We start from the raw sequence: 24,494 nt of genomic DNA, 5'->3' as shown, positions 1-24,494 counted from the left end.
GAAAGGAATATGAATTCAAGGAATGTGGTTTTGAGGAAATACATGAGTAAGGGGGAGTTGGTGCAGTCATGTTTTGAATATGTTTTACCATCATTGACAAAGGGGGAGATTGTTAGACTTGTGTGAATAATGTTGTCATTGATGTCAAACTAGTCATCCGATTTTATACCAGACAGTGTATGCAAGCCTGAATATTAGTCCGGACGTCATGAATGTTATGGATGTTATATGGATATAGTTATGCAAGGATTGTATGTGGTCAGTATGTATGTGCAATTCAGGTGTTGCGGTTTTTGGTTAGAGGTTATTATGCAACATGGACAACTTTGGATGATGACCTTTTGAGGTCCCTTTGAGTTCTCATTGACTCCGATATCCCGATGTTAGGAATTCTTGTTGATCCCGGTATCAGTTATGTATCCCAAAGTTTGCATTTTTATAGCTATCAGAAGTATCTCTTCGAGTTTTGTGATTGCGGTTTCCTTGGTGTGTGTGGAGTCTACATTTTGGAGATATTGAGATTAATCTTGTGACGATAGGTCCATTCTCTTGGGTCAGGATGACCCTTGCCCTTTTTCCGATAATCTTAGTATAAGCATTGGTAATCGAAAGTATGTAAAGGAATTGTGTAGAAGTAGTGTAGAGGTCGACATGATTGATAATGTGTTGGGCTTGGCCGACACACTATTCTATAATTTTACCCTTCGATATATATATACATGTACATGAGTGGTGAATGAAGAAGACATCGATCAAGATAGAGTGTGTGTGATGTGTGGAAGATAGTTGGCAGTGAAAGAAGCAACATATGTTAGAGTTCTAAATAGTGAAGGTAATTAGTGTCAAAGTAGTGCAGTAGTCCTTTACCGGACTTGCTACAGAATAGTGGTGTATAGATCTCTAACTAGATCTTCTGTAAAATCTGAGATTTGTAATTTGAGCTTAAACTTGGAACTAACTTCGTGCATTTGGAGATGCAAACCTTCTCAGTTCAACCTTTTTAGTTGCAGTGAGCATTCTAATAGTTAGCCGTTTCTTTTTGTATCTCCAGTAAGCAATCTGACAGTGAGCTATTTTTGTAATCTGGCAGTGAGCCACCCAATAGTGAGCCACTTGTTTGTAAACACAACTATAACTATTTATGTTTTTCTAAGAGTTAACACTCTCTGTGGTTTTTCCCATTTGGGTTTTCCACGTACAAATTCCGGTGTTTATCTTGTGATTTTATTCTTCTTGTTTATTTTGCATTAACTGTTTTACTTCAGTCAAGTCTATTTGATATTTTTGAGGGCAACTTCAATTGGTAAAATTTTTATTGTTTTAAATAAGTGGGAATATTGATTCACCTCCCCCCTCTCAATATTTTGGTCCTTTCAACTTGATCAACAACAAGTCCCACTAGGATATATTAAGGAAAATGAATGTTAAGGTGGTATCCCCTTTAGAAAGAAGAAACATAACTATGTAGATTTTGTTAAACAAACTCCAAGACTAACAGGAGGAGGCAGGAGGATGAATCAATCTTGATCAATCACTTAAACTTTACATCACAAATCAATACCAATCTATCCTTAATCTTCTCAGCAACAATTAAAGATAAAATAATGAACACCAAATTTACGTGGGGAACCCAAAAAGGACAAAAAACATGGTGGGAGATAGCTCACAGTATATGAACAAAATTATGGTTTTTGTTTTAGGCACACTGCCAAGGAAGCTCACTACTCCTGAAATGACTTGTAGGTTGAAGTGCACTACCCCGGGGCAAGATACAAGGGACTTGCAAGCTGAGACTCATTTCCTTAGGGCTAGATACAAAGAACTTGTAAGGGAGACTCACTATCTTCAAGAAAGGTACGTGAATATATGAATTGAGATGAATAAGCCTTTAGTAATCTACAACATGAAGTTGTCCTTGAATCTCTCTCTCAAGTAACCAACTTCAAATGCATTTGTCACATACTTTCTCTACCTCAGCTTCGCATCACATACTCTACAATTGATATGATCATGTAAGCACTCATATTCACACACTCACACCACACATTCAAACTTATTTGATCTTCTATAAATACAATCCTCTTCATCACAAAGCATAAACTAGGTTGACCAGAACAATGAACAAACATGTCTTATCAAGTTGGCCCACAAAACATAATTATGATGAAAGCAATTCAATCTAGGAGATAGAGAGGACCTGAAACACGATTTTACATATTTCTAAGTATTCTCAAACATTACACATGCTAGCACACATCCTCCAAATTTTTCAACAAGGTAACATGTAGATAAACTATGTAGCATATAACAATCGACCCAAAAACATATATTCCAAATGGATTAACTCAATGCAAATCCCCACAACCCAAAGTAAGACCCAAATATAGATTATCACAATCTCCAATGCTAGGGAGACACCCAAGGATACACTGCAAGCAAGAGAACAAATTCTTTTAGCCAAAATATAGCAATTACTTTGAACAACTAACACTAGACACGATGTGACACCAAATAGATCATCCAAAATCATGCAGAGCACATAAGGATGTTCCTTGAACATCCAACAACATTCCCAAATACTTATTTCTCACTGTCACATCACAACATGCTAGTGCAACACAAATAGTTACATAACACTTCATTACGAGAGGACAGATACCTCAATCATCAACGAAACATCATTATCAACTCTTGCAAAACACCTCATCATCTAAAACTTGACCTGAGACACAAGAAAACCATTACAAGCATGCCTTTCAAGTTGCAGCAACAAAAACATCCATGTGAAGAAATGCAGAGCATTTTTTGGACCAATCTTGATAGACAACTAGATTGCCAACAAATTCCACTTACCAACCACATCAGTTGCAACACTAGGGACTTGAAAAGATAGGAGTGCAACATGCACAAAGCATACATATTATGTTCAAGTCTACGAACCATCTCATCAAATGCAGAGGAATGTAGAGAATTCTTTTAAACTATCTTTAACATACATTCCTACAATTACTTATTCCATCAGTCTTCCAAAGACCAAAATGTCCCAAAAACATCATAAACCATCACCATGTAGCATACATAGGATCATCATAATCATATCCACTTTATTGCCATGCTTCTAATCCTAATATTAATACTTTATAATCACATTTGAATATGATATCATTGTCATGCTTCTAATCCTCAGCTCAATATTCATAATGTCAATGCATCTTAATATTCCTCATTTGAACGCATCTAATCCTTGTCTTAATATAATATGATCATCATTATGCCATCTTTGCAACCAGTCAAGACCATCAACACCAACAATGCCATAAACATCAACATACAAGTTCAAGCCTCATATAAACATCTCTATTATTATTGTTCACATCATTATCATCATCATTGTTCCACACCATCAAGGTCATACAACAACTCCTTAGGTGTAGACATTTAACCAGGAACATCTCTATACCACAAATATGATCATCATTATCAAGCAATCCAATTTAGGACTTCATCAATTGCATCATTTTTATTTCACTCAATTCATCATCATTAGCATCAATATTGTCAATCATGACACCATGTCATGTTGGATATCAATACCAAAAGGGTAGACATCAAACACGAATCATCTGCTCAACTCGCATTTGCATTCTTTATTAATGTCAATACAATCTACAACAATCTTCTGCACAATCTACAACAAGAACATCAACCATCTACACATTCATCTGGACCCACCATATCAGTACCTGAGATATTAGTTTGTACTATCCACTAATCACAAAAACCAACAATCATAGTATCATTTTCAACAAAATAAACCCAATCAACATCATTAACAACATTAGCAACATCAACAATACAAGCTAGCAACAACATATCAACAATAACAATACCTCGTAATTAATGACAACAACTTCAACAATCTCTATCATCGTATCTTTGCACTTAACTACATCATTTGACAATAATGACAACACTACGCTAAGGGTTGACATAAATGACAACACTAAGTCATCAATGACAACAACTACCAACAAAGTTGGGATAGGATTTTAAATTATCTCATAATTTACCAAAAAATCTACTATATTATTACATTTACGTTAATATTAATGAAATATTTTTTTGAACTTTGAGCTTAAACCCAATGCCTCCTCTATATATCTTCCTAGCTTCTTATTAATGCATGCTCCCTTATTGCATTAATAAGAAAATAATCATCTTCTACCAAAAAAATTTCAATCATTTGCAACAATTGCAAAAAAGGTCCAAATCTTTGGATACAATGCTAGTATTGACAAGCCATGTGAGACAAGAAATCACACATTCTACCTATGAGATTAATGAAAAACATTAACTATGCGAAGGAATCACTAATTAAATTGACGAATTAGCTCACAACATATAGTAAATATAGAGTAACAACGTCTAAAAATAGCGATGCCTAAAAGTAGGCATGTAATCACTTAATTTAGAAGTAGCTAAATAAAGCACATGGTTGGCTAAAAATAACACTCCTAGGCAAGCTCAACTTCCATAATAATCACTTTAAGCATATCTTAGGTGGGATCAAAGAAACTATGTCCTAACAACTAGGCTTGCTGAGGTACCCAAGTACAGTGCAATCTCTCATAAAGTGTGGAAAAGGAGAAAACCCAATGGGACAAAAATCCTCCCAAAAAGAGAGAAATACATGAAAAAATATTTTCTAAAATAATGAGAAGAAAAAAATCCTATGTAAGGAAAAAGTCCCCCATAAGAGAGAAGAAGAAGAGAGGCCATGCAACCCCTCCTTCAAAGTAAAGTCTCCTACAATGATGGTATATGTCTCAACTATACCATACCATACCATTAGGAAGAAACAAAATTACGAATGCATGCAAGATTTCATCCCATTCTTGAAAGGAAGATGAGGGAAGAAAGATGAAGATTTTTTATATCTCTGAATTATGTGCGATTATCCCCACGTTGATGCCCAAAGATGCCATAATCAAGTTAAGTGTTCTAGGCACACTAATGAAGATGACAATCCAAAATTTAGTAGAGATGGTTGTAGAATAGGACCCAAAGACAATGATGATGCCCATAATGATTTCTTCGAATGGTGCTCAAAGATCTCCAAGGCAATTTTAAATTGTGACAAATGATAAAATGAATGAGGTACCATAAAGGATTCAAGTATATGAACAATGGATGTTTGGTGACAATTGAACTGAAAAGAATTTGATACATTGTAGAAGATGTAAATAATAGATGATGATCGTGTTAGATATTTGAATTCATCAATATCTACATACTTTGTCACTATAGAAGTTAATGTAGGAAAGGAAAGAGAAAACTCCAAATATGTATATATACTGACATTGACATTGACATTGACATGAATATCTTCAAATAAAAGAAAAATTTCCTCAATAATATCTTTCAAATCTGCAATGTGGGACTCTACAAACATAGATGATATGTATACCAAAAATGCATCCCAAAGTGATACATCAAAAAAAATGGCATTGATGTCATGGTGGATAAAATCATTGGAAGCCATAAATGAGTCAACATTGAATTCGGATGTAGCAACATCTAATGAGAGAGATGATATCTTAATCCAAGCCATGAGGCTACATTGTTCATCCCCAATGAGGTGGATGTCTCACAAAATGGTTGAGTGACACCATATGATGTTTCTACATATGTTAATACAAGATGATCAAATAAGGCAATACCATGCCAATCTAAGCTCTTCAAGTTTTGTCAAACATCGAGGAGCTTGTATAGTGGTTGTTGAGGGATACCGCACATTCATCCGTATGAAAAATTAGTTGAGCTCTCTATACTTTCTTTTTGGTGATATTAGCTATTAATTTTGTGAAGCCTATTCACACTATACCATCCAAAATCTATATCTATATTGTACGATGCTTAAATTGTCAATAATTGAGCCTTTTATCTAGTCTAGTTCACTTCCCAATGCCTTAGTTGTTGCATACCAACAAAGAGAATATGAGAAGTAATGTGTTGGTAAGTTTTCAATCTCTTCCATTGAAGTAACATTAAAGATTTATTCTCAAGTTATGACATCAATTGGTTAGATACTAGGCTTGGACTACTATAATATTAATATCTAAAATTTGTATGCAAACTTGAAATTAAGTAACCTTAATGTGGAATTACCATGATTATATCCATTTTCTTTATGATGCTAAAAATCAATCATCATAACATGCTTAAGAACACCACTTTATGTGAACTTAAAACAAAAATAATAAAAGATAGCATCACCATAAGATAGCAACAAAGAGGCAAAATCACCAACATAAAAGCATCACATGACACAAGATTTATGTGGAGAAACACTTGTGAAAAAAATTTCCACCAAAAAGAGAGACAAAAAAATTCCACCAAAAAGAGAGACCAAGTATGAATTACCTTTTAAACAAGATTACAATTTGTTGCACACTCCCATTCTCCTCTTTACCTCCATCATGGCAACAACTATGTACCTGTGAACAATCTCTCTATGATCCAACTCGTCCCTTGTACCTATAGTATAAGTCTACATTCAATTGCATTTTTTCTTTGTACATACAAGGAGCTGATTTTATAGAGTTGTAAAGAGGTCTTATGCACCAAATTGGTGCCCAAATATGACTCTTCATTACAAATGTCCCAACCTTTGATTTCCCTCCTAGAATGTGTAAGGACACATGTTTTGGCTCCAAAAGGATTTCCTCCAATTTATGTGCCCAATCATGGAAATGAAATATCATAAAAATGCCACGTATAAAGGAATATCAAGAGACACCTATTACCTATTTCCAAATGACCACTTGGAGAAGCCCAATAGTCAACCTTTTATTCCTTTCACTTGTCTTTTACCATCCCATTCTAGGTATCCACATTGGGAAAACATTAATTTAATATTTATGTAGACAAGTCACTTTTACCACAACTAAGAAAAACCTTCATAACTTATGAATGTATTACAAACAATGGTATGAATAAATATTACAAATTATTTTACCCCTACGCCTTAATCCTAGGAACACTTTCCAAAGATGTTGGAACCATCCAATATGGCATAGGATTTACAAAGTAGATGGCATCTAATCCTAGCAATATGGTTGTGCCAGTTTTTGCTATCTATTGGATAGTTCCTAATGACAGTTACTAATCCATATACTATAGCATTTGCCACCTAATATGGTAGTGGTAGTATCCTACCCTATCTTGATTGTGTTTGAATCATGTGTATGCTATCAATATCTACCACAAACACAATTTCATGAACATATTTTGTGAAATTTTCTAATAAAGAAAACACCTAAGATCTTGATGAAAAGACCAAACCAAAATAACAAGATACACAAGACAATTGAATACTAGAAATGCTATTCAACTAGAGAGAAGATAATCTAGTCCATGCTCGAGCAAGAATCTAGTCCATCCCGGGTTGTTAGCCAAGGTGTGGGGTTGAGCTCTATGCTTCCTTCCTCCACCCACGGTTGAGCATGGGGTTGAGGGTACCTTCCTCCACTCACGGTTGAGCGGGAGGGTAGGACTAGCAGGTAGTTGGGCTAGTTAGATGGAGCCTACCCTACACCCCCATACAAAATACAAGCTTATGGATTCCTCCAAGATCCAAGATCTCCAAAGAGGTGATCTAAATATGCATACATAAGATATGCCGAAAAGTATAATCTTCCAATATGCAACAGATTTCAATAGGGAACAATAGGATGCAATATGCAACACTATGAAAGACAAAAGAACCAATGATGGCAAGATGGATAAAAAATGAACATATAATAGTAAGAGCAATGATTATAAGATATGCTCCCAAATAATGAGAATTTACGACCTTGTTGACCACTCTAAACAAACAATTAGGACCAATGATGGCCTAGGATGCTAGAATGGGTTACAATAGAGTTGTGGATGCCTACAAGCAACCTCTAGAGAAGGATTATTTTTTTCTAAACTAAAGCTTGCAAGGAAAGGGGATAGGAAGAGGCATGTGGCTCACAATATAGAGATGAGGGTTGTAGAAATAAAATAAAAGTGTTGGGTGGATGGGTGTCAGAGAAAGAGATTAATCAGCCATCCCTTCATCACACAACCAACCTTTGCCCATATAAATGTAAACATTTGAACCAACGCTCACTCAACTTACATTATACATACTTGTTAGTGCACATAACAATATTGATTAACATGTATAATGAGTAGATATTCAAACATACAAGCACAATCCACTTTTGTTTGGAGGGCATAAGAAGACAAACATAAAACAAATTAAAATTAATTTATGTTACCTTGAGTATCTAGGACGGGGGATGAGGGGCAGGGGGACATGTTTCTGAGTCCTCAAATTTTTTAAGCCATTTTTTGGGGATGGCTAGGGGACAACAAAGGGGATGGCTATATTAAATATAGGAATTTTTTAAAATATATACGTAATTTTAAATATTCATATGAAAACATGGATAAAGCATTGCATATATGTATTATAAAACCTTAACATATAACATTTGTGTTAAATTGAGAGTTCACATGAGCATCAAAGTTAAACAAATTATCAAAATTCAAACATTAATTCAAATTGCTTTCAAAATTTGTTGTCAATATGCATGTGATATTAAAAAATAGCATACAAGTTATAAACTTATAAAAAAATGCCCAAAGCCTACATTGCTGACATATAGTTTCACTTTTAATTACAATATGAAAATCAAAATACAAAAAACAAAGTACACTACTACCCTTAATTTACATCTCTCAACACTACATCAAAATCAGAGTCCTTTGACTCCTCTTAGTCATTTTCACTATGATGGTCCACCTCATCCATTAGAATCCCAACCAATCGCTCTAGTGTCTCCTCATCAACCTAGGAGATGTCTTCAAGATCAAAATCCCATCGTAGAAAAAGAGTTTGTTGATACTCTAGAGTTTGACGATCCTGAAGTTAAAGAGCACTATTCAGGACCATTATTTTCTTTGCTTGTCTAGAGGTAAGTCTTTTCTTCTTGATGGAGTGAATAAAACCATATGTGGATCAATTCCTCTATGTGACAAAGGAACTTCAACATGGAGGCAAGTGGTAGGTATCTTCAATTGTGGTGTATCTCTTTTGTGCCATATCCACCATCCAATAAGGTCAATTTGAGCTAATGTAGCTCTATCCAACCTTGCTATGGTCTGTTGAATCTTGGACCATGGTGATTTGAGAATTCAAGGAATTATGTGCAAAGTATTGAAATCTCCTTTTAATACACCTTATCAAAGGCTTGCATTAGCCCGTCTAAAACCTCTTCATCATCACATGGAAGCAACCTTCCATTCCTAGGTGCATACCATTTGGGATTTAGAGCAAAGGCTACCATATGAATTCCGGTGTTCATTGTGTTCCACCTCCACATCACAATGAGCTTAATATGTTGTCATATAATCCCAAAGAAGGATCCTTAGCCAAAATTGTTTTCTTTATCTTCCCAAGCATGCTATCAAATGTCTCATATCTCTCTCCAAGACTAGGACATTTCTATCAACATATCTAATGACATCTATAATAGGTTAGTGGAAAGAACAAACATATTTGCAAAATGCAAACAAAAATTTCAAAAGAATTAATTGATATGTTAGAAACTTCAAAAATTGAAACATTAAACAATAAAATAAAAATATTAAAATCAGACATTTAATATGAAAATAAAAATTTTCATATTTAATATCTAATAAAATCAACAATTTAATAATAAAATCAGAAGCGTCTTACATCGCAGTGGACCACCAGTCCTCATCATGGAAATTTTGTTTAACTGCTTTTTCCTTAAGTAGAGCTTGAATTAGGCCATCTACTCCCCTTTAAATTCACCATCATCAATTGTAGAGGCTCACACACCTCAAGCATCATCTCTAACAAAATGAAGTAATTTACATATCTTGTCTCAACAAGTTTGAGGAACTCCATTCAAAATGTCCTAAAGAGAGCAAATGAGATATGGTTGTTGCAAATGAACATTTGAATGTCTGTAGCTTCTGCCACCACTTGCTTCACCCAATCTTTTTTTGCCGTGTCTTTCAACGCATGGTTCAATGCATGAACACAACATAGGGTTCAAAAGATGTGCTTGTAAGACCTTCCACCATTAAACCAACAAATCTGCACACAAGTGTTGAATCAATGACCACCTATAGAACATTTGAAGGCCCAACCTCCTTTCTAACATTTCTCAAAAGGCTAAACTAAAAGTCTTCATTCTTACACTTCCCTGAAAAATCCACAACTTTGAGAAAATAAGAGCCAATAGGGCATGTGACTATGATATTGATGAGTGGTTGATGTCTAATATCAATCTCCTCATCAATTACAATAGAACAACCTATCTTGATCCAAGTTTGCCTCATATCCTTCATTAGCAAATTAACCTTGGAATACTTGTTGTCCAGGAGGGTAGTGTGTAGATTATGATCTCCAGGGGATACAGATAAGGGATTTATAGAGGCTACATCTTTGATCATTGAAATAAGAGGAATGGGCCACATGAAATGGGATGGCATGAACAAAAAAGAATTTGGCAATGGAAGACTTTGTTGCATCTCACGCTTGCACATTAAGCATAGCTTCAACTATCCTTGGCTTCTCACCTTCACTAATCTTCCTCCTTTCTTTTGTGGCAATTTCACTACTACCAATCGTGGACAACATAAACTTAGATGATTGTGCACTTGCAAAAGAATGTGTTGGCCTTGTTACACCTTGAATTCCTCATTTTTCTTCCATGTGAAATCTATGAGCCTCTATCATCTCAATCTCTTTTATTTTTGGACAAACTTTAACCCCACAACACTCAAAAAATGAGACCTCTAAACTCCTTGCATTGTGACAAAACAAAACCTTATTCCCTCCTGAATTTTTTTCTTTTTTATCCACAGTTGTAACAAGTTGGAGAAGAGCCGTTTCATTTTGTTCAAAGGGCCCTTTGCAGATTTTTCTAAGATTTTCGAAGGGCATTGAAATGTGTCCGTTTGTTATCCACTTCCACCGTCAACACTTGCACTTGTATTGAATTCAATTTCTTCCACTTCATTCTTACTATTGCTCATGTTGTTTTTGAGATTTAATGCAAATTTAAACTAAAAAATGAAAAACAAAAAACAAAAAAGAATACAAAGAGAGACATTTCATGCTTCAAACTTCGAAGAAAAAATGAAAAAAATAAAATAAAAGGTTAAGTAACCTACCTCTTTGAAGAAATTGCAATCCCATTGTCCTAGATTCAATCTCTTTTGCAGCTGCTACTTTGATCCTGCTAAAAAAAAATGTTCTTCCTTCAAACCCTACTGCTCCTCTCTTAGTTTTCACAAACAACACTTATAATGAAGCAAAATGAATCTCTTTTCTTCTTTTAGGGCTAGCTGGGACACCAGGGTCCACATTACGCATAAAAGAATGTTCTTTTAAAAGGTCTAATTGTGTGCTTTTTTAAAAATGGGCTTCACATTGGAGACGTCTGGTTGTCCCCAGCATCCCTTTTGTCCTCGAGACGACCAAACATCCCCAACGTGGAGCCCAAACGTCCCTTGTCATAGGGAACATTTCCTTGAATTTTCTACAAAAGGGGATTGCCCAAGAACATCCTCAAGGCGTCCCCAAGACATCGTGGAAAAGGAATGGGTTAAAAAATCCCTTTAAAAAAATATATTAAAGGACACTCTAAAATGAGATATGTGAAACAAATATTTAAACAACATTCAATTGATTATAAGCTGAAAACTTAATGCTAATATATAATAAAAAGATTATATATATATATCTTAAAAATAGACATTTCCTCTTTTAAAGCAGCTTGCTTCATTCTCCTCCTAAAGAATCGAATAAATTTGATATATAATGCGCGCAACTGCACGCCAAAAAAATCATAAACTTGTTCTTTGTAGTGTAGTATGCAGTCAAATAGAAATATATTCCATTTCTGTTTTATGAAAATTTATTAATATGAATCAATAGAAAGGCTTTTATAGAAGTTTATCATAGTCAATTGATTGTTAGTCATAGGTCAAATATTTTGTAGTTACAAGTTCTTTGATTTTGTTTTGATGCTATTGGGATATCAACCTAGACATAATTCTACACCAAAAATAACAACGCCCATGTGTCTAGCTCAGACTAAGAGTTTGGCAACTGAAAAAAAATTATGTATCTCCTTTGTCATTGAGAAATATTGCTCATGTCTGTCGTCAACCATGATGTCTTCTCAATATATGTACAAGGTGAACTAGTGTTTGTGTTAGCTTTTTGCATGGTAGAAAAATGGGAAACCAATGCGGGCGAATGTTTGAAGCTTTCTCAATTGAAATACGAGAATATGTTTTTGATCGAGTAAAAACAAGTTTTTAAGGGACCCAAAACCTTGTACAAAACAGGTTTTAAAAGGGGCTCCTGCAACCCATAACATGAGATATTCAATCAGGTTCACAAAACGGAACGGAACCAAGACAAGACGGAACAAAACAAAGAAAGGGTAGAGACCCCAAAGAGAAAAGCTGCCTGAGAAGTAAAACCAAACTATGAACCAACTGCAGGCAAACCATAACAAACAAAGGGCAGCAGAGAGAAAAAAGCAAAGAAAGTTCCAGCTGCCCACAGGGGTAAAGACAACCCCCCTAACTTAGGATTTCCCTATAGAACCCTTCTTGTGGGATCGATGGATCATGTCAAAAGAAGGCGAGGACCGCTTAGAATGTTTGCCTTTAACCTTAATCCAACCGTCTTCAACTCTAGCAGCCTCATCTTGCCACTCCAACGAATCTAGCGCTGGAAACCCAGCAACCATGGAGTGACCAGCATACGACGCAGCTCCAGCAGGACCAGCAGGGCTAGAACCAGAATCAGCCCTGAAACAGATCCAAGCAAAGGGACTTCATAAAATACAAGAATATGTTTATATCCAAACAAAAGGAAGAAATTTTAAAAACTCATGAAAAGGGAAGAAAGGCAAGGTGTTTTATTATTGATAGAAATTCTTATAAATCTATATGTTAAAGAGACTTCAAAAGCAATAATTCAAGGAAAAGGCTTTAGAAGCAGAATTATAGAGAATTTAACATCATTTTTCCTTCAGCTTTTTCTGCCTTAATGAAAATATAAAACAAAGTTTAATAATCTTCAATAACAGAGGAAACTGAAAAGAATTACACAATTAGACTTTTGAAAATGCCTTGTGGACTAAAAGGTCCATTAAGGTGAATTTCGGAATTTCATCTAGTGATAGTCTTCAATAACAGAGGAAACTGAAAAGAATTACACAATTAGATTTTTGAAAATGCCTTGTGGACTAAAAGGTCCATTAAGGTGAATTTCGGAATTTTATCTAGTGATACATGATAGGCGCCTTTGAATGCTAAAACAACCTAACACTACTCTTAGTAACTACAACTACAATAATCTCCATGCTGATCAAAGATTAGATTGTGCATGGCCCTTCCGGATCTAAAATTTGATATGGTATTCTGAATCTGGAAAAGATGACAGCAATTAAAGAAGCCACATTAACACTCAAAAGCATTAAATTTTGTCTACAGTCCACTTCAAAAAAAGCAGGGGAAAGCTGCATATAAATTGTGACACTGGAAGCAATTATAAAAGACTATACATCCAATTATAGCAAATAGATGCTAACTTACAGAAATGTATTCGTTAACTTTTGCTGAGAAAAACCTGTAATTTTCAAGCTATGGAGCCAATCGTTCAATTTTCCAGGCTTGCTTCCCATTAATTTCACTTTGTGAATAGAGCAACCTGCCATAATAAGCATTGGCAATTGCACACAAGTTCAGCTACAATTTATATCAGTGCAGAAAAATTTTAAATGCTACAAACTTACCTATCATGCAAACGTGACACTTGCCCTTGCCAAAATTCCATAGCTTTTGGTTTTAAACGGAAACCACCCCAGTGCTTTGGTCTCGGAATCAGCTGTCTGCACATACAATGAGCTAATTTCTTCAAGACAATCCCAACCTAAAACAATCCACAATATTTAAGAAAGCTAAGAAAAAATGAAGTGCAATCAAGAATTAGATTCTAAATACCGTCAAATCAAAATATTATGAGAAGCTTAACAGAAACATATTTTTATAACCATCTGCATTTCAATGAAAAACGGAAACTAATGCTTACCCAATATTCATCTTCATCATTTCAAACAATATTGTACTGAACCCAAATATATCATTTCAAACCTTTTTCTTTCCCCCGATCCCCTACTAATGCATTCTTTTGCTCCCCCTTTGTGGCAAGGCATTCCCTTCCTCATCATTTATTTAATAGTCAACTAGACACCTGATCTCTTATAGTTAAATTGTTGCAGAAGAAGGCCATGACCTCCTCACTCGTTCGATCTACCCAATGCGCAAGTTTCCGAACAACTATTTGTAATGAACCCTCTGAGGTTTGCAAAGCAGAACTACCGCAATTTATACACCACCGTTCTCATTGAAGGTCCAATTCTTCCCCCAAGAAGAGAATAGATGTTACCTCAAATGATGAAAACCTCTTCTTCCTTAAAATCCCCATTTTTCCATTAGGAAATTGGAAAACCTAGTTTGGCATCTAAAGGAGAAAGCTCTAATTAACAGGTTTATGGGATCTTTCCTAGGACGAAAAACATCCAAATAATGGGTCCAAGAGAACTAACAAGTTGCACCCATGAAAATCTGAATGATTCATAAGTTCATAACGAATATTGAGCTAGGAGGTTAATCGACAACCCCTCTGATTTATGGAGCTCCATTCTCTGAGAGAAATATTGCCCACATGCCACTGAAGATATTACAACTGACAATTGAATCCCTCTACCTATCCCTGAAAAGCATATATCCAAAGGCTCTCTGGTAATCTTCTCATGCATTTAACATGGGAAATAGAAAATAGACAGTATTTTAGATTGTGGGATGAAGGATGGAATAGCTTTTTGGAACTTTCAGTACCACCAATTACTTGTTTATGGCACACCCTCCAGACTCCAAGTCTGTATATATCTGGTTCATTATATTTTTAAAATATAAAACTGAAAATGAAACAGATTGGAGAACTGCTCTCTTCACTCAACAATGGTGTTCCCTTAGAATAAATGATATCCTGGTTCACCTGGCATGCAGACTAATTACTCTAACAAATAACAGTGATAAATGTCTACAGAGGTGGTACATTTATGATCATTTCTAATTAACTTATAACAGACAACTGTTCGGAACATTTTTCTGTGATCCAAGCAATAGTCAACACTGAAAAGTGAACATCAATTTGACAAACCAATAGCAATTTCAAAGAAAAAATGATTAGTGACACACCCATCTGCATATTTGGCTTGAAGTTCCTCGTAAGCTTCATAAAGCACATGTCTTCCAGATATCACAGAACTCTGCACTAAAGTAAAGGTACAAAATACTATCATGTTAAATATTAACAATAGTTATGAAGAAAACTGAAACTGCAAGCTGCGTAATTTGAGTCAGGAAATCAAAACCTAGGAGTCACGTTTAATGACTAAAACAGAGCACTGCACCTGGTTGCTGACAAGTGCACCAATTTGACTTCCTCGTGGACGGCTATGAAAGTACTCGTCTGATTCTTCCTCTGAAACTTTCTCTACAGATCCCTCTATCCTAACCTATGTATGAAAAATGGTATTTATCAGATCTGCCATATACGAAATACCAATGGCAGAACAACAAATGAAGCATATTATGAAAACCACAGTAAATCAGAAATCAACATCCCAATGACCTACACAAGACCCCCATAGTCTTAAAAAAGACATTGATTTATAACATTCATGTTAAAGCATAAATTATCCAAATCAGGTCCAACAGAAGAATAAATAGCTAAATTAAGGTAAATGAATAACGGGTAGAAAGTTGTAGACTCTAGTGTGGATAAGATATATGTCTACAACAAAAAGTTGAAAATTTATATGAAATCTAGAGCTATTGTGAGAGTCATGATTCTACATCCCAAAACATAAAAACAAATAATTTAACTTTTATGCGTGTGTATGAGGCATAACATACACCAAAATATCAGTCCAAATGTAGGCCTTCGCAAGTAAGTTCCCCAGTGGGTGTGTTAGCATCCTCCCTCTCTTTGGCACTAACATTGCCAGCAGTTGTAATGTCGTGCCTTGTGGGTCCTTCTAGCTTGTGGTCACTATCCAAGCGTGTAATTCATTATAGTGGCAAAACTGTGTCATGAGATTTCATTACACACTAATCATCACCTATTTCTTCATCGACAAGGTATCATCATGTTTAAGTATTTCTATCAAATCCTCAAGGTGCAGTCAGGGTATCACCAAACATATTAGTGACAAGCACCATATGGCATTCATTATTTTCTCCAAAAGGGATTTGCACTTACTGGTTTATGGCTCCAAGAAATCGTCTGTAACAAAAAAACCTTCCATTAATAGGAATACCTTTGCATACTCATCAACGTGGAGATTATGGCTGCAGCTGGTAGGTACTTCAATCTACAACCCATATACTAGGGGCACATAACAGCATGTTGTAAGTACTCTTACCTTGGAATGTATACTAGGGGCGAAAAAGTGTGACAAATATAGACTACATCACAGCCAACATTAGGGAGACAGCTACACCTAATACACACTTCAACTAGTACTAAGATACAAACTTCCTTAATAGGAGATGCATTTTCCATGATAGGGAGGCTTTCTGCAAATATGATACTAGCAAAGAGATTCTCTCAATTTTCAATCATCAATGTTTGTTTTGCAAATAAAATAAGTTGCCAGTTTGAGTACAAGGTAAGATATGGGTTTGAGGTCTGGGTTTGTCATTAAAACAAAAAAAATCTTGGATTAGCTACAATTAGGTTCAGCTGTGCAATTTATATATATAATATTAAAAATACATAAGAATACTCATTACTCAATCCAAAAATTGGATCTTGATAATGATCAAGAGGTCAATTTCCATTTCAGTTAGGGATTTCAATCAAAATGTATTTTTTATGTGGGAAAGTCATTTGTGTCAATTTGACACATTAAGGAGACATGCAAAAGGTTGTTGAAGGCTCAGGATGATCCAGAGCATCCTAGGAAAGAAGATATTATTGTGCACAAGTCTTAAAAAAATATGCTTTTGGCTTGCATGGGAAGGATTATCACTCCTACAGTGAACGAATGAACAGCCTAACTGCCCTAACACACACCTTAACCGTCCTGGCAAACACCTTTGAAACTGCCAAATGAATTACTAGCAAACTGGAGATCAGGTACAATAAATAATTATCTCATACCCCCTTGAACAAGGGATTTCATATTGATTGTTCATCTAATATATTTACAATACTAATATATATAAAAATATATTAACTATATTTACATAATATATTAAAATTTTAAATATATATTAATATTATTTTTTTTAATTTTTTTTTAATTTAATGCCTGGTTAACTCTTTAACATGACTAGCGACGTTGGCATGACATGCCCTCCAGCTCCACGTGAAACGCTTTTGACTGGAGCTATGAACTGGTGAGGCCACAAACAAGGGACCTCATTCCCACACTTCACTTGTTCAAACCCACGAGAACAATGGCCCAGTGAAGACACAATGCCTGCGAGCACAATGGCCCAATGAAGACACAAGGCCTGCGAACATAGTGGCCCAACAGGGATTTCAACCTTGGTGACCGCTACAGCAACAAAGTGTTTTAACCTATGTTACCCCGAGTTTCCGGGACAAGGACGGCAGGGGACGGGGGTATGCGTTTCCGGGACGGTGATTTTTTTTGTCAATTTTGGGGACGGCTAGGGGATGGCAAAGGGGATGGCAAAGGAGACGGCTATATAAAAATAGGGAAAATTAAAACATATAGGAAAATTTAAAATATTCATATAAAAACATGGATAAAACATGCACATATACATTATAGAACCTTAACATATAAGAACCAGCAGAGTTCTTATGGCAAATTAGTGTTAAATTGAGAGTCAAAGTCAAATTGCTTATAGAATTCGTTGTCAAAATTCACTGTCTATATGCAGAATTTATGGGGACGTCCCCTAGGAGTCCCCTGTCCTTGGGACGTCTCCGGGACGGCGACGCATCCCCGGGTAACATAGGTTTTAACCGTCACACTACATGTCCGAAGACAATATTTATTTATTTACTTGTAATGATAAATTAATATTTCCTTTTACTAATTTTTTATATTTATAACTAATTTTAAAATATATCATATTATATACTATTTGTACTGCTGACCCCCACCATCTGCAAATTTTGAGAAACATTTGATGTCCCTGCATTCCGCTATCTCCCTGTTTACAAATTCTGTAAAACAATGTTGCTTTTAGAAGATTATTGCCAATGGGAGACTTTATATGGAGGTGATGGCTTCACTTTGGTATACATTTTTGCTGTTCTAAGCCTTATAGTTATTTCTTGCATTTGTTGCTGATATTGTTCCCTTATATGATATGGCCTACAACAAAAGTAGAAACTTTTGGAATTGTGCACCCATTGGGTGGGCAACCAAGTTTCTACAATACAGATGTCGGTACTCATCCAGATAAGACAGTTTTTCAAGGACCTCAGGATAGGATAAAGCCTACATATATAAGAAAAAAATTGTGCTCGCATGCACCTGTTTTCTTATATAAATTTTGTTTCTCAATTTGATAAGTCTTGGTGCTCAGTCTGGTCCACGCCCAAGTCAACTTGGCAATCAGTCTTGTCAAGTAAATGCAAGTCTGAGTCATGCTGTACCATGCTTGCAAAAGCTTTATCTTCGTACAGAACTGAAATCTATAATCATATTGCGAAATTTTCAAAGCAGCTCAAGAAAAAATAATGCGGGTAATTAAAACATAATGCAGCTATTTCATACTCTTTTATGAAAAAGCTACAGCATCTTGTAACTTTTCAAAGATGAGCAAAGCTGTTCCTGCTTAGTAAGAGAACAAACATGTGCATCTTATACTAGCTGAATTTCCCTTTATCCCCAAAGATCCTTTGTTGATATTTTTGCCCTGACAGGATTTTCCACCACTTCTTGGAAACTTAAAAACTTAAAAGAATCCAGGCACATGATTGAAAAAAGATAAGGGAAAGTTCACTTGTACTAATGGTAGACAAAACCTTGCTGGTTAAATGTATGTCAAATGAGCTCTTTTCTTGGAGTCAGCCCTTTGGAGGAAAAATAGGTTTGTCATGTTCAAGTTGACATATTATTTAGCCAGGGCAGGTACAGATATGGACGGTGTATTAAATATATAAGGACAAGTGAACCACATCCGCATACATGAAATTAAAACAGCGCTTGGCAGAGCATTCAACACAAGGTGGCATCTGTACTGAAGGTCCAAGATCTAGAAATCCTCCAGAAGTATAGGCAATTTACATGTAAATCTTGGCACCTTCAGACATATATCTGAAGCTCTGTTACTGTATACCATAGATGGCACACTCGCCGAAAACTCGGCGAGTTTTTGTCACTCGCCAAGTTTTTGGACCTGGCGAGTAGTAATGACTTCTACTCGCCAAGAAAACTTGCCGAGTTTTTGGCGAGTTTTCTGCGTTAGCATAACAGCCGAAAACGGCAAAAAATACATGTATTTTTTGTTTTTCGATATGGTTTTGGGCTGAGAAGGGGCAAACTCACTTGGAAGGGCCACACCGAGAGTCCACTATGCCCTCAAGTAATCGCCGAGTTTTTTGGTTTGTCCGTCAGGATTCATATATGGAATATAACATTTAAGTATAAGTGACATTTCCTTATATCTTTCTTCTTTATATAAGGAAATGTCACTTATACTTTAAGTTATATTCCATATATACTGTCAGGATGTTTGAGAGTGGTTTCGGACCTCCAGGAGTTATAATGCAAAATCTAGTTTTTGGAGGATTCTTCAATTTTCCAGACTTAGTCAAATTTCAGGATCCTTCAGCGATGCCCCTTGACCCCCGTCGAAAAACATAGGGGGAAACTACGCTGATGGAAGTAGGGAAAATTTAACCTCCGAGTCTGATTAGGCTCCATATAACAACATAATTAGCATTGAAGAAATCCTGGTATTATACATTTTAGAGTTGAAAGTTTGAAACTATGAGTATGAATGATGAAATTTCAAATATGATGAAAGTTTGAAACTAGTTTTAGCTAGAGTTGGGAAGAGGAAGTTGTATTTACTTTTGGTTTTACAAAAACTATTTACTATTTTGCTTCCAGCCATCAGCATTTCTCATGAGGATGCTATTTTGTAGACACTTTGCATTTAAATATATCTAGAATTAGCTTGTTTCTTTTGTGTTATCATTTATTGACTCATTGGATGCATCTTCTCATTAAATTTTGCAAAAAAATGCATTTTTTATTAAAATTAAGCGTGTTTTTACGTTGCCGAGTTTTTCACTGAGTTTTTCCGAGTTTTTCCCGAGTTTTCGCCAATTTTTTTTCTCAGGGGCTTGGCGAGTCGAGCCGAGTCGCGAGTAGTTCAACTATGCTGTATACACTCCCCTACTACACCTTCTAGACAAATTTCTCCCCGTGCCTAGTATCAGTCAAGATTGATCCTGGCACAATTTATGTAAGGTTGAAAGATGTACCGGATACAAATGGTACATAATCCAAAGAGTACCACACCAAAATTTATTAACAAAAAGAAAAAACTCAAAAGAAACACATAAATGAAACAAGAATGAATATTCATTAAATAGAGTGGCAAGTTGCATCCCTTCTAATGCATATGATTCATATTTGATCTCACATTAGAGATTGCTGTTGTATCCCACTATTAAGATAAAAATTATTGTGCTTATGTCCACATCGATACTTGGAGCTCTGACTTTTTTATGTTTTAAAGTATTTTTTTCACACACATTTTGGTGTCATTTATCCCAATTATACTGTATCAGAGGTTTGCTAAAGAAGCATGTATTTATATCATATATGTAGAACAATTTTTTGTCATTATTATAATTAACACTATTAAGTGTGAACAAAGGAATGATATTATGTATGATATTGTAACTTTGAATTGTGATCTGTCCATGTTGTGTCCATTGAGACCAACCACCACAACTTTTATTCCTGTTTGTACATACTGTTATAAGTTGATTAAGGATCTCCACTGAGTTTCTAAAGCCAAATCTCATCTGTTTCATGCTTTCTCTAGAGACCATGTACATCATGTTTATACACATCAATGAAGACATTCCATTTCTTATTTGTCAGGTTTCTTGTAGATTGCTATTATCATGTGTATGTGTTGGTAAATTCTATTTCTTTTTAACTTTAATTAGGATAAACATTCCATAGCTAATTCACTGGCAGAAATCTCATCTCATATAAATTAATCTTAGTTGATTATCTTTGCTGCCTCTTAAGTGTTTTGTTTAGAAAACGGTGGATTTTCTAACAAATGTGCTTACTCGTTGAAATTAACTGTAGATGGTTGTAACAGGAAAGAAAACAAGCATGAAATGGAACACAGTTAAAAATAATAATAAAAACACAAGGAATTACCCTGGACAAACTCATTGTCGGTAAACCCTAAAAGTGTAAGGCTACACCCTCTCTTGCCATATCTTTTGCAACTTTACAAGTGTGTTTTCTTTCACAAGACCTCCAAGAACACTGACAACTAATTAATACTGTTATTATAGCTTGCTACTTTGGAGATTGCACCAATACACTCTTCCATGGTTTCAATACTCCCTCCACTCACGAGTTCTCAGGAGTGGAAAAGGCAGCTGAGTGACTCACACTTCGACTCAACTACTGCTCATATACGAGCTCGTAAGGAGTACTCACCAAGTTTCTTGGCGAGTAACCTCCACAAACTCGCCTGTACATAGCAGGTGCATCCAAACCTGCTAAAATTATGCAGGAAACACTGAAACTTGTCTATCTAGCTGCATTCACCCTCCTTTGGCATTCACAACTGAATTTGTCTCTATGAGCTAGTGATTGATGGGATTGAAGAAGAGAAATTTCTGCAAATTTATTCAGTTATCTTTTTCTTTTTCTTTTCTTTTTTTTTTAGCATTAGCATTAAATTTCTGATTTCTTGAAAATCTCTTAGATAGTGTAAGGATATTTGTGTTCTTTTAATTAATTTAGGAAATTTTCTTGATTTGTTGAGTTGCTGAGTCCAAGTCAAGATTGGATCTACTGACTTTTGCCAAATCACAAGTTTTAAGACTATGCACTCTTCTACTCTTTATTTATATGCTATAGTTCTCAAAACCTTCAACCAAGAAGAAACACAAGGTCCACCAAGGGTCTACATACACTCAAACTCAAGATATACCTCAAACAAAGATTCCAGACTACATAGGACTTTGAAGAGAGAAAAACCCCAACATTCTGTCTTACTTAGACCTGATAAGTCTATTGTATTTTCATAACAAGCTGGTTTTATACCCAGACAAAACTCATCATGATGCCTTGATCTACAAATGATGATTTCGGCTACAAACAAACATTAAACATGTCAAACTATTTAGGGTGTAGCCCAACCTATTGGGTAATTCACTTTTCCAGCTGCTCTTCGAGCCCTTGTGTGTCTAGATCACCCTTGAACCATTCTGCAACTGTCCCATACCTTTTTTATCTTCTCCTAACTCTATTTTCTTTGTTAATTATATTAGATGGGTAACCAAAGTGTCTTCAAGTTGCATACTTATCATTTTGACTAGTGGCTTAGTTAACTATTAACTTTCTTGACCCATTTCAGATCATATGTCCCCAATTTACGGGCTTTTGTTCCCCAAAAGCTTAAGGACACAAGAGATGAGAAACCAATTCCCCCACTATTTGCTTGGACATTATCCTTTCAATCCCACTTACCGATATTTTGCACTCTTCTCTCCTCAATGTTTCCACCTACAAAACAGCATCCTTGTCCAATTTTTTGAATGTTGAGCAAAAGATCTTTAATGGAAGACAAGAAGAAACCTCCTTCACCATCTAGCATAGAAGATTATGGAGGAAGGTCTAATCTAAACATTTTTTTCCCATTTGTTCAAGAATTTCACATGTACCATACTAAGTGGTTTTTAATTCTCTGTTTTACCTTGGAATTCAACAAACAATAAGAATAGGAACACATCTCAACAAAAAGAAAAGAAAAATTCAATGACACAAGCAAAAGGAAAGCTAGTGTCAATGCCATTTTACCAGCTACCACTTGACATTTATTGTTATCACCTTGTATTTAAGAAACAAACTAAGCATATATAAGAAAACTACGTCACTTTTGGAAACTGCAAAAACTAAATATATCAGTGAGTGGTGAGCCATTCAAATTTAGAAGCAATTCATTCTTTTCTAGAGTACTGAATACTTTCTAGCAAATATTGCAAATGCTCCTCCCATATTAAAATTAAGTAGACCATCTAGATAGGCAATCACAAATGAATTGAGAATGGGATTCAAAACATCATTTATCAACCTCATAAAGGTGGCTTGGGAATTGTTAGCGATTCATACAGACCATGTTTGATACGAATGCAATCTTACACAAATCTTCCTACATTGACATTCTTTGTGATATCTATTCTTGACGGTAATAGTTTTTGAGACTTATAATGGATACAGATTCTTAACGTACCATCTTTCTTGGGCACCAAAACTGTAGGCTCTCCACAAGGGAATGATTAGGTCTGATGGCTCCTTGGTCAAAAGCTCTCTCGTTTCATCAAGTTCTGAGACTTATTGTCCATACCATATACAGTGTGATTTTTGGCTTCAACCATATCACAAAAGAAAACATTTTGGCTCTAGGAACACCAACCTTTGATATGACTTAACAACTATTCAATTTTCTTCTTATGTTCCCTGTTGCAACTTGCATTGGAAGTCTCTGATTCTGATTCTACTCCATCTTTAGGCTTGATCATCAACCCCACAAACTTCTTATTAGCATTAATCGACCTTTCTCCCTTGTTTCCAAACACGATAAATTAGATTTTTTTTAATTTTTTTTTGGGTGGCATTCGACCCATTTGTGCTTTAAGTCATCTCAAGATGACCTCCACTAGTAGTGATTGTACTAACAATGTTTCTCCTCATGTATGTTGATAACACACACATGGCAAGGGGATCTAGTTAGACCATAAGCACCTTCAGCATTGTTAGTAGGGGAGGTGGGAGGGGGAAGATGAATGTAATTCACTGTTTTGGGTATTTTACTCTCTAGCTCCTTTCCACATTACAAAAGATTTTGGATATACATAATTGATAATTCCGTGTAATTTACTTGTATCTAAATTCTTAACATTGTCATATTAAACCAATTACAAGGAAATTTTTCTGCTTTTCTTTATAGGCATTGATAAATAAAGGATTTCAATTCTTAAACAAACAATAGTTGATCTCCCTTTCAAGTAAATTTTGCATCTCTATCATAAAGTAGAGGCTGTCAAGATAACCTTGCATACATAAAGTGCCATGTCAAGATCA

The 24,494-nt window shown here is 35.4% G+C and overlaps 1 protein-coding gene across 2 annotated transcripts; it reads right to left on the bottom strand.

The window, feature by feature from the left end:
• Positions 1-12,332: 12,332 nt before the first annotated feature.
• LOC131063024 (uncharacterized) lies at positions 12,333-15,682 on the bottom strand. Of its 2 annotated transcripts, none has more exons than XM_057996791.2 (5): positions 15,567-15,682; positions 15,352-15,422; positions 13,884-13,979; positions 13,684-13,798; positions 12,333-12,894 (listed from the first exon to the last, which is right to left on the bottom strand). In XM_057996791.2, exons 3-5 carry the CDS (start codon positions 13,888-13,890, stop codon positions 12,669-12,671), a joined length of 348 nt encoding a protein of 115 aa, XP_057852774.1. In that variant the 5' UTR covers positions 13,891-13,979; positions 15,352-15,422; positions 15,567-15,682; the 3' UTR covers positions 12,333-12,668. The 2 variants fall into 2 exon arrangements, 1 of the variants encoding a protein (XP_057852774.1); XR_009111008.2 differs by lacking the exon at positions 12,333-12,894 and adding an exon at positions 13,145-13,515.
• Between the last annotated feature and the right edge of the window lie 8,812 nt (positions 15,683-24,494).

This window comes from Cryptomeria japonica, chromosome 2, assembly GCF_030272615.1.
Source record: "Cryptomeria japonica chromosome 2, Sugi_1.0, whole genome shotgun sequence".
Lineage (NCBI taxonomy): Eukaryota > Viridiplantae > Streptophyta > Pinopsida > Cupressales > Cupressaceae > Cryptomeria > Cryptomeria japonica.
This window is presented reverse-complemented; position numbering and strand designations above follow the sequence as displayed.

What these genes read in the sequence shown, in the direction of transcription:
- LOC131063024 (XM_057996791.2), bottom strand. An exon ending in AAGTTAACGAATACATTTCT is followed by an intron (nt 12,895 to 13,683) that starts GTAAGTTAGCAT and finishes GATCTGTTTCAG; the next exon opens with GGCTGATTCTGGTTCTAGCC.